Source organism: Apteryx rowi, unplaced genomic scaffold, assembly GCF_003343035.1.
Source record: "Apteryx rowi isolate R43461 unplaced genomic scaffold, aptRow1 scaffold_2, whole genome shotgun sequence".
Classification (NCBI taxonomy): domain Eukaryota; kingdom Metazoa; phylum Chordata; class Aves; order Apterygiformes; family Apterygidae; genus Apteryx; species Apteryx rowi.
In genome coordinates this window covers 4,023,825-4,035,608 of record NW_020448307.1, presented here as the reverse complement: position 1 = coordinate 4,035,608, position 11,784 = coordinate 4,023,825, and the positions used below count along the sequence as shown (strand labels likewise).

At 39.5% G+C, this 11,784-nt stretch overlaps 1 protein-coding gene across 4 annotated transcripts in view; it reads right to left on the bottom strand.

Moving 5' to 3' along the window:
• Nucleotides 1-91: 91 nt before the first annotated feature.
• PCBD2 (pterin-4 alpha-carbinolamine dehydratase 2) overlaps nucleotides 92-11,784 on the bottom strand; it is a 30,163-nt gene continuing 18,470 nt past the window's right edge. For all 4 annotated transcript variants that reach the window (XM_026063288.1, XM_026063291.1, XM_026063290.1 and 1 more), the window contains 2 exons: nucleotides 3,856-3,936; nucleotides 92-1,914 (listed from right to left, as the gene is read on the bottom strand). In XM_026063288.1, the coding sequence (XP_025919073.1) occupies nucleotides 1,819-1,914; nucleotides 3,856-3,936 (177 nt within the window). In that variant the 3' untranslated portion in view covers nucleotides 92-1,818. The remainder of the gene's footprint in view (nucleotides 1,915-3,855; nucleotides 3,937-11,784) is intronic.

The following is an 11,784-nucleotide window of genomic DNA, read 5'->3' as shown; positions in this document are numbered from 1 at the left end:
TCATTCTCAAGCCATATCAGGGAAATCCGCTGCTTCAGTGGGGAAAGGCACTTTTAAGGGAAGAGCATGTGAACACAAAGTCTGAATGGGGTCTATTTCACATTTTTATTTGGTAACTTAGGTATAGTTACTGGCAATGAACTCCAACATCTTACATATTCATTCCTCTTACCAGTTAGCGCATGACAGTACACTTGCTAAGGATTAACAAAAAATTTATCTTTCTTATTTTATCAACAGGTATATTTGCTTGTCAGTTATTGGCATTTTGCATCCAAAATATTTGAGAGACCACACACCTAACACACACACCAGATATAGATTTTGGCAACGATTCACAAGTCAGTACGTATCTCATTTCTCAGTAGTTTGTAACTGTGCCTTTGGTGTCATTCTAACTATGTATTTAGGCATTTATAAAGTGTCAATCTTCTGGCAACTACGCACCAACAATTACTTGCGAGGCATGACTGTGCATGTTGGGGACAGTTAGCAAAGGGATTGCAGAGAGAGAGGCCCACTTCTGCCGTCCTTAAGCAGGCTGAATTCTCCCTGCTGGCAGAGGAAATCTGCCTCGGTGAGGATCACAGGATAAAAACAAAGACTTCGAAACCACAGAAGAAAATATTTTAAAATTCACTGGTGGGATCTACAGCTCTTGGAGCAACATTCGCAACGAATGACTGTGATTACAAAAAAGGGTGTCCATAGCTCCAGCCTAGCCCAGCTTAGCAGGAGAATCCAGCTAACGCTGCTTTCTTTACTGCTGGCAGCTCTTGCCGGTGTTACAGGAGCCTGGCGAAGCCACCCTGACCTCTCCTACAGGTACGAGAATGCCATGACAAAAATAACGGCTTGATCCTGCAGCGTGCTGAGCACTTTGACTGACCCAGCAAAGTACTTAAAAGCACATGCTTCATTTAATTACGTGAGTACCAAGAGCTCCCTCGGATTTTTGCATATATGCTGGATGAGAATTACAGTTTCCAGCAGCTGTAGGATCCAGCTCTACACCTCCTCAGAAAGGCAACAATTCTCAAACATACAGTATCACTTTCAGCTGATATAGACGCCAGGCTGTGGATACCAAAAGGACAGATGGGTTCCAAAGGCCATTAGACAAACACACGGAAAAACATCTACTGGAACTTTTTATATACAAGGTCGTAGCTGAGCTGCAGACTGCAGGATCTGCCGACTCAAGGCAGCACCGCTAGCTGCTTGCCCTGCTCTTCCCGTCTTCCCTAAGCGCTTGCTACCAGTCACTGTCAAACAGGATGGGAATGACCCCGTATGGCTGCTATTACCTCCCTGGAGTAGAGACGTACAAACCTATCAAACGGCCAGGCACGAGGGCACACTCACGGGGCAGCTGCTCTCCCGAGGGGGCTGCAGGGCCCGTTACCCACCTGGACTCCTGCGGGCTTGGGGAGCACTTACAGCTCTGGGTGGGGTCCAGCATTCGTTCCAGCTTTTTGTTCTGTGGATACTGAAGCATGCTCCCGGGTTTGGTTTCTAATATTAAAATCACTATTTTAATTTCTAGAAAAGGATTGTTCAAAATTAATTTTTTGCTGTTTTATCTGCTGTATCCTCATGGAGCCAGCAATAACAAAGGATAAGCCCAGGCTTATTTAGAGGGGGGTCTCTCAGACTGAGGTCTTAAAGGCCGACAAGGCTAAACCAGACTTTTTTTTCTTTTTACTAAGTATCTTGTCCTCTGAGGGACTTAGCCTAAATCAGAGTTACAATGAATGAGTGATACTATTTAAACACAAAATATTGGTAGCAACTATATTAAAACATTTCACATCCTTATTACACTGAAGCAGCAGCTTTGTCAATAAACTGGGCCAGCTTCACATCTCTTTTGGTCAGTCCACCGCAGTCATGGGAAATAAGAGTTATCTGAACCTGTAAAAAAGGAAAGGAAATGGATTAGAACAGCCATTCTAATCTTTGCCATGTAGGCTGATCAGAGCTTAATCTAAAATGCTGCATGTCTCTCAAGAGGAGGGCTCTGTAGTGAACTGCTTTTACAAAAAGCTCTCAGCAAATAGTGAATTGGAGTCTCACTGTTCATGTAAATAGAAAATACTGTAGGTAAGCAGGCTTAACAGAACCTGAAGACTAACTGAAGAGAATCCCTTTGCAGAATAAAACAGGCTTGCATTCTTGGATTTCATCCAGAAAGAAGTGTCCAATTGAATAACTCATTCTTTACATTTAAATTCCACATATCAGTTTCACAAAGAATTTGGGCCAATGACTAAATTGTATACAGCAAATTCAATGGCCCAAGTGTTTTGTTAAATCAGTTGTTAAAAACCAGTACCCCAAAGGTGAAAAAACTGTTGAGCTCGCTGCAGATGAATTTCAAAAGGAAAAACAAACAGACCGGTGCATTTTGTTCTGACGCAGCTGCCTGCATCAGTTTGTTTAGACTAACACAGATGACAAGTTGGGCACTACTTTCTCAAGTGTTTGACAGAGATTTTGGGAAAAGGAACAAGAAAAAAAAGAGGGAATTCGAAGCCTTCTAGAAAGTCAAGAAAATCATCAAGAGTAGATGTTCAGGACTTTGTCCAGTCCCCATTTAACAACCCCTTAAATGGGGTGACTGGAAGGGCTGGTGAGAACGGGTTTGTGGTAGGGAGCCGCAGATACGGCTGGGACATGAAAACATGTCCTGTTCTGTCATTCCGGCTTTGGAGGTGGTAGTTCCCAGCAGAGGGGAGTGGCAGGCTGCTGCAGGCAACGCTTCTTAAACTGCCACAACACAGCTTGTCTGTCAGAGTCTTAAGCCTGCCATACAGGCTTTGTTGTTTAGGGCTTTTTTAATTGGACCACTCGGTGTCGATTAATCCCACCTTTAAGACCATGCCTAGCATTCTGTGTCTGCCACAAAACAAACTATGCTGAACAGGTACAATCACGTCATTTGTCCTTCAGTAGATTGTTGGTGGGATTGGTATATATTATGCCAAACGCTAAAACAAACAACTCGGTACAATGCAATGAGAAGTATGAGAAAATAAAGGGAGAGCAATAACTCCCCCATACACATCCTCACATAGCACCTTTCATTCACGGGTTGCAGTATACTTTGTAATCCTTGTAAATATGAGACCACCATCAGTTGAGTAATATTATAAACAAATTTTATAAGCTGCTATGTTGAGGCACAGGGGCCCACATTTTTTAAAAAAATCAAGTCTAAATTTGGAATTCCAGGCTCTCATTTAGGTACCTACACATCAGTCTGATCTCCTACACCTCTGGGTTTCTAACTTGTTGCACAGAAAGGAATGAAAGTTGGTGAGTGTTCAGTAGTCTCAAAACAGTCATTTATTCAGGTTAAATAAAGAAGGGTTTAAAGGGTTCTACTTAATTTTTAAAACTTGGCCAGAAAGGTTAAGTGACAGTCCAAACCATGCAGCTGGTAGCAAATAATTGCAGAGAAGAACTCGGTTCCTGGTGCCATCTCACCACTGCAAATCTTAGTACCTTGTGGAATATGTATTTTTTACTCTTTGGAAGAACACGAAGTTGGAGCACTCTGGTAGAATGTCTAACAAAGTTGTGAGAAAGTTCTTAAAAACAGGGAGGAAATAGCTGGAGAAAAGTATGCAGAACAAAAGAAAACTAAAATACCAATCTATTCTATCCACGAGGAGAATGGGGCTATGTTTGCAAAGATTTTTTTTTTAAAAGCAACACAACCTTTTTACATTTCCCTATTTCTTCCATCATATATAAGCTAAAAAAAGAAAGGCACAGAGAATGTACCACTACGACAATGTTTTGGTCTACTTAATTCGCAGTGACTGTAACTAAAGCTAGTGAACATATTACCTTGCTGTAGACATTAAACCATTCTGGGTGGTGATTCATCTTCTCTGCTTGTAGAGCAACTCGTGTCATAAATCCGAAAGCCTAGGAGATAAAGAGCAAAGACAAAAATACTCATCCATCTGCCAGGACAACTGACTGAAGTTACTCTGGCATTGAATCTGCAAGATTCACTATAACAATCTCAGAAACTCCTAGAGATGCTCCACCATCCTGAGCCTCATTTTTGTGTGCATGCTAAAGGAGCATTTCATCTTCTCATGCCACCAAAGCATTTCCTGACACTGCAGAAATTATCCCCTTCAGATCCTGGTAAACCATTCTGTTAAATGCTTCCTACTCAGGCATTCAAAGCCACTGCATGGGGCAATGATTTTACCTTTGGCATCCAAACGGTATTTTAAACATCCATCCCAACACTTCTCATCTCCTGCATCCTTGCCAACCTGCCATTTCTAATTAAGCATCATGCCACAGTGTTCTTATACTAGACAGATATCAGAAACACATCCTTTCGCGTAATTACTTTGCTATTTATTTTACTGGGGGAAGAAAGGCAGCAGGTGGGTTTGGCTCTCCGCTTTATGACCTCATATTTTACCTTAAATGGTTAAAATAGATTTCCCAATCCTCTGCCCCTATATTCTGCACTGCACATTTCTCCAGGATGCGGGTTTTATCACAGGCTCAAGAAGAAAATAATAGGAGAATCTTGCCAAAATACTTAGAGTAAATCACTACACTACAAAGAAAATTAGAATGTCCACGCAAATCAAGAATGCAATTATACAGTGGGGCCCAAAGGGCCTCAGTGCATGAGCAGAATGCCTTTAAGTCAACAGGCCTTGCTCATACTGTGTTCCATCCATCAGGGTTCGGGACCTAAATTAACATGCAAAGCAAAAGTCACATCCATCTCTGTGGTCTGGTTCATATTACAAAACAACAATCTCAGCAAAAACCTACCTGATTTAGGTAGTTTTGTAGTGCTAATTTATTGAAGAGAACGTATATAGTCCACATTCCATCAAGTGATGGCCATTTCAAACAAACATGTGGTCAATGAATAACATATAATTGTTGATAATAGTTTCAGTCTTTTTGCCTCTCACAAATTACAAAAACCTTTAAGAAAAAAGAATCAGTGCCTGGATGAAGTATGACTTTGTTAGTCTCTTTGCCAGTCAAATGAATGCAAACGTTATAATCAGAGAAAATCATTCCAATGAGGTTTGTCATTTGGAAATCACCAAACTGTCAGCAATTAAAAAGCTTTTTTCTTTGACCCAAGAGCATTCCAAAATTTGGGAAATCTAACTTCCCTTGAAGCTCTCATTTGGTTTAATTTTACTTGGAGTGAACAATTAAGGTTAAAAAATTTCAAATGTTTCAACAACATGCTTTGAAGCAGAAAGCAGTAAGTTGTGCGCTAGACATTAGTGACAAGTTGGAACACATATGCATTAATAGTTCTGAAACATATTTTATTTAAAGTTTTTTAGAGTTCCCATTGGCTTAACTGGAGTGTTATTTCCAACATAGAAACTTATATACAGAATTGTCCCCAAAAGTTTGAAACAGTCAGCAATACATCTGCAATTAGATGGCCTTTGTACAAACAGCAAAGGAAAAACTAGATCAAATTTACGAAAAAACCCTACCAAGTTCTTGCATGCACTACCAACGACTATCGGTCAGAGTAACCCACCCACATATGTACATACGCAGCTTATGTTACACATGCATGCTTCATTTATTGCATGAACATAATCAGTTGCTCTGCGCTCAGACGGAGGGAAGACAGAGCAGACTACCCCGCAAACAAACTAGCCTGAGAGACTAATCTGTTCTGGAGCTCTTCCTTCCCACTTTATGACAACAAATCCTCACCAATTAGTGCACCACCAGGCTAATCTATTCTCTCCTTCCCCTGCAGTCAGCAAAAAGCCTCCCAGCTGGATGAAGTGGCCCCTCTTCTTAAAACTGTTAATATTCTTGAAGAGCGCTGAACTTGGGGCTGCTTGTATCATGCAAAGGAATTAATTTCAGAACAGAGGACCCTCCCCAGGCCAGGTCCTGCTGCTTGTTTCTAAACCCTAACCTTGGAAGTAAGGGCTGGCGTGCTCCAGCTGACTACAACTGTCACAGCTAGAGCAGTCTGATGTTTATGGTAAAGGATGAAAGCATGCACATGTGATGCATACATATTGCCGTGCTTTACTCAGAGCAATTCTTTCTCGTTGCAAATTACTCAAAGCAGCTTACTTTTTGTATTTGAGTTTAATTTATTTATACACAAAAAGTAAGAAACTCCCACTAAGAAAATGAGCTACAGTTCTGCTGAGCAATTTCACCAGTGTAATCTCCATTTAGGTCCTAAATACTTCCTTTGCCAATTAAATGAATTAGAACGCTATTGTTTATGAATCACCTTTATATTTGTAGAGCCATAACCTTTCTTTTAGAAAATACAATTGGCTCTGGAAGGAAAAGATATTTAGATTTGATTAGCTATGAAAACACTATTATATAAAATCAGTTTGGACATTTCTTCACGTCTTGAAACTTGATCGGTAATTTGGTCTAATTGGTGATCAAGGAAACTATCTTGTGATCAATTAAAGTAATTACCACATTCCGGCAATACAACCAACCTTAATTTGAGTAGGAGTCTGCGCTTTTTCAACTTTAATTAAAAATAATGAAAATTATTAAACAGTCTGCAGTGCAAGATCATTGTCAAGACTGCATTGGTGGGTAGAGTTTATCAGACCATCACACATTTCTTGATGAAAGTAGGACAAGTACTTTACTTATGACGGTAAGATTCAACACAGTCTTGACCTTAACTTAACTATTAACAGAGTTCTGTAGCCCCTTGGCCACTAAAAAGAACTTTTTCAGATCTTAACTTGAAAAACAGGGCAGAACAAAAGGATTCATGTGTTTTCCAGAAGTCATAAATAAGTGTTCAAAGACACACTAGTGTATTAAATATCATATTATATAAGGTATTTTGATATTTCAGTAACGGGCATATTAAGTAAATATTTTCAACCTAATCCATCTGGTACATTTGGGCTATTCTGGCTAAAATAACATCTGTCCATGCAGGTTACTCTGAACAAGTTCATCACACACTCAAGCAAGGAAGACAGCAGAATCCCTGTAACAAACTAGGCAACAGCAGTAGAAAAAGTACTGAGCAAAGCAATCCTGAACAGACAAGGAGATGTCTTGGGTGTGCTAGCAGGTCTTCTCCCTTCATATCTTTTAAGACCATGAAAGAAGGAACTAAAAACTACTGACATTTCAGTTGTAACAGCACTTCTAAAATGGTTTTTAACTACTACCAGTCATAGTGTGCCTCCATGAGATAAAAATCAGAGCCACTCTTGGAAGAATAACTTATACGAAGAAAGTGAAAAAAAGATTAAAAAAAAATCAGCTGTCATATCTTGCTCAAGTAGTCTTTTGGGACCGGCCAAACTGCTTTTTAAAGTGACAAAATATGCTATCAAAAATAAGGCTTAATGCAACTTGTGTTTCTTGAAAATGGGAAAAACAGAAGTGGGAGGAAAGATGAAATTCCATTCACCACTTCGCATTGCACAACGTTTAACAGCTTTGGGAGACTCGCAGGATCCCTGAGCTAATCTGCTATTATTCTTCCTTTCACACTTCTTAAGCAAGGAATCAATTCATCTTAATACTTTTTAAACATGCTGCTTTTGTACAACGCTTGCCAACATTATCTTGATGAGTTACACATCAAAGCAACACAGGTCGATAAGTCGTGCTAATATATCACTGAACAGCGAGTCCCCAGTGATAGATTACCACAGTGTATCTCCAGAACAAAGCAGCTGACAATACTTTACACAAAAATGAAGATATTCAAGAAAAACAGCTGAGAGGCTCAACAATATAACCATACTTTTTATTTGTTTTAAAACGTGTAAATTTTGAAGACAGTACCCAGGCCTCTTCAATCCTTCAGACATTCAGCCAAGGAAACCATATGCTAATCACACGTACATTAAGGTTTCTGCCTCCCATCTGTCATTATAATGCTTGAGGCAGCATTAACCTTGACCTTTTGCAATGTAAGGGCTACCTGTCTTCCCTCCCACACCCATCAGTGCTACATTTGTATCATTCATCGGTGGGAAATGCATAAATAACACAAGTTATAGTGACATTGTCATATATGACAATGCTTAGCACATTTGCTTTCCATTCACCGAAGCAAAAATGATCATTGCACACAGTTTATAGCACGCGTCCTCTTGGTCCTTCAAGCAGTTTGAAGGCTTATCACAACAAAAAAAACCTCAACTCGTTCAAGCTGTAAAAGTTTTCACATATCTAGCTTACATTGCTACCTAACTGTGAGCTATGGGCCAGCAGATAAAAGGGAAAACTCTTTAATGTCAAGCTAAATTAAAGTACGTTTTGCAACGTCACTAGGGTTTAACTTAATCTCATGACATTTTCTGCTGTGCTCACAAGAAAAATCAAACGTGTTTTATTTTAATTCTATTAACTCCAATAAGAAATATTTTTACCTTATAAATATGCAAAATCTTTTTATAGCATCACACTATTAATTTGAAAGTGACAATGTGGTTAAAACAAAAAAAAGAGGAATCCAATTAATATTTTAAAAGGTGAGAGCAACACACAAGGACAGATACTCATTTTAAAAGTATGTGCCCATTTTAGGATTCTCTCCTGTTGGCGTCATCAGTCTACCTGAATATTCTCCAGGGAAATTGAATCCATGTGGCATTAGACATCGGTTTTCCCTTTTTTTTTTTTCTTTTTTTTTTGGCCCTGTCTGGATTTATATACGACATAAAACAGGGGACGCTTTACTGTTGCTCTTCCCCCCTTTAATATGATTCCAAGAATACTAGGACGATCCTTCTTAGGAAGGCAACTAAATCATGTCCTAAAAACTCTCGATCATCCAGCCCCTTCTGAGACCTTGCTCTGCTGCAGACTGCCTTGAGGACCTTTACCGCTGTCCCTCACCTGCCTTGCCTGCAGCTTAGCCTAACTCGTGGTTCGACAGAATCGGGTGCCCCAGCGCCCTGGGGGGAGAGACAGCAAGGCACGGACACTCTAATCTCTTTGAAGATCAGCAACAGTAGCACACTGAAAACAGAGGAAGGACAAGGACTTAAGGCCTTACACGCTTTTAAACAACTTATTTGCCACAGAAGCGGGCTAACGCATTTTGCCCAAGGTTCCCTATTACCTCCACTTCCCTCCCAGGCAACAAAACTACAGTCTGCACGCGGAGCACAAGCAGCGCCTGACCATGAAAAATTCCTGGCAAAGCCGAGGCGGTGAATTTTTTTCTCCTCTTCAGTAATATCTTTCTCCTCAAACTGTTAATACATTCAACGCTCCCGTTCTCCAAGCCTTGCTCAGGATTTGGGAAAACACTACTCATAACTCTGAAAGCTACTAATAAAGGGAAAGGATGGAAGCGGAATACTACAGACATACAGGCATGCACCAAGATGCCAATTCTGTCTTAAAAAAGAAATGTGGAGTTGTTAAAAAACAAACAAACAAGAAAAACCCTACATCTTCAAACTTAATTGTCTACATTCTTCCGAATTTACAATAACCTTTTAGAAACCCAGTGCTGACTGCTCACACCCACCATACATATCTGCACACAGCATTTATAACAAAGTGAAATGTTACTTTGCTCTTAAAGTTACCTATTTATATTCATATGATAGCTGTAAACTCCATACTCCAAGTTATACGTTAGGTCTGCCACAGTATGTGAAAACCTTTACACTATGTTCTACAAAGGCTGTTTCTGTCTTGCAACACTTGTTTACAATTATGTCGGTGAAGAAACTAGCTAGCCAGCTCTATATCAAACATTTTTGACAGCAAAAGCACAAACACTGATCTATTCTAAGTAGCTTGCCACTCTATGTAATCTTGGAAAAGGCATTCTTGCTTTTGATTCTGAAAATGTTTATACTTCATACATTATGCAAATAGTTTTTATATATTAAGAAATAATGCAAGCAAAGCTCAAGTTAAATTGAATTCTTCAACAATAACCTTGCCAAAGCACTGATTTTCCTATTAAAAAAATTATTCCAATTTGTTGATCTTACATTGGATGAAACATACTGTAACAATCTTCATAATTTATGTCCTGTTGGGACACTATGATTTAAAGTAACATAATACAGACCAGCATCACTGCTAATCTAAACCACCTGACCAGATAAACAACAGTTTCCCCTTCTCTCTTCATTGAGGGTATTTCTGTTTATTGTCATATGATTTACCAATTTTAAGAACATGAAGAATAAATGGAGGCAAACAGAACTGGAGCTCTGAGGCATGGCCTTTCTTAAACTGGGATGTTTTCTCACACAGGTACCAGTATAATGTCAAGAGCTGCAGGAGATGACAGAAGGCAATTTCAAGAATTCTGTCCTCAGGAAAAAGCCCAAGCTGCTCAGAGCGAAGAAAAGTTTACATTTATTCAATGCAATCTAGACCAGGTGCAGCACTAGAAGCTCTATAGTTCTGACGCTACTAACGATGCAATTCTCCAAAATAAGTTTGAGTCAAAGGCTTTATCTCCCAAATTCAGCAGGGATCTAAACTATGGCATTGGTTTATCATAAAACAGGTGCAAACATAGTTTGCCCCATCTGAGATTCAACAGGTCTGAAACAAGTACAAATTTTCTCTTAAGGCCAAGGGACATGGAGAATCAATGCAAGAAAAGCCACTAACAGAAAGGCATAAAGAGTATTGACCTGCTCTCAAGCCCTTCTTCCTTGTTTTGCTGTAACCTTCCCCTCACGTTCGCTCATGTGCAAAATACACTCAGGTGCAATCTGCATGACAAATCTCACCTTTACCTTTTTTAATCCTGCTTATATCAGTATTTTCATAACCGCTGAATTTGAACCTATTTTTCTCTTATTGGTGATAATATGATACAACATGTTACATCTATTACCTTCTTCCTCCTCATTTTTACTTCTCCAGCAGCCTCAGTGTTATCTAAGGATCATTTTTCCTATTCTCATTTTTATTACAATAAGTGATTGCACCTGGATTTCACGAACAGAAAGCAGATAAAATGCACAGTGATTCAATGAACAGATGTCATGTCCAATTTAATCATCTGTACCACCAAATTTATATTGTAAGATAAATATAAATTTATCTGTACCACCAAGATTTATAAGCTTGATTGAATGAAGTAAGAGAACACGGAGATGTTGTAAACCAGTACAAAAGCTTCTCTCTGCTAGTGATAAAAATTTCAAGCTATCTAAACTCCACCTTATTAGAAGATATATTCTTTTGCTTATAGGCATATAAAAATAATTACTGTTGCCTATAAAGACTTATGCAAAAATAAGTAAAGGTCCTAAATTTAAAGTTGCAGCTAAACCTCGAACAAGGTCCCAGGAGCCCGCAACAACGGCATCTCCTGTAACGTGCCGTCAGCCTCGGAGTGGGCTGCAGCACCCGCAAGCTCATCGCAGAGATGCTGTCTGAACGGCAACCTTCACGCCACGCATCCCCATCCTGACCTTGCTGGCTTTTAGCTGTGGCCCTGACACTGAAGGCCAAGCTTTGCACCTTACCTAGTACCAATAATCCTGAATACTTCGTATCAGAAGTCAACTGGTTCAAAGGCAACAGAGCTAAAGGACGGGGGGAACACAAGTAAAGGTTTAGCAGTATTTCCTTAGCTCACTGATAAATGAATTCTTCTGTAGCACCTTCAGTAACAAACCTAAGAAAGCTAAAATCATGCATAATTACAAGGATTTCCACAGATGGTATTTGTGATATATCAACTTTTTAGAAAAGCATTTGAAATACGTTTTTTTCCCCCTTCATGCTCTAGGTAAATGCAGCCTC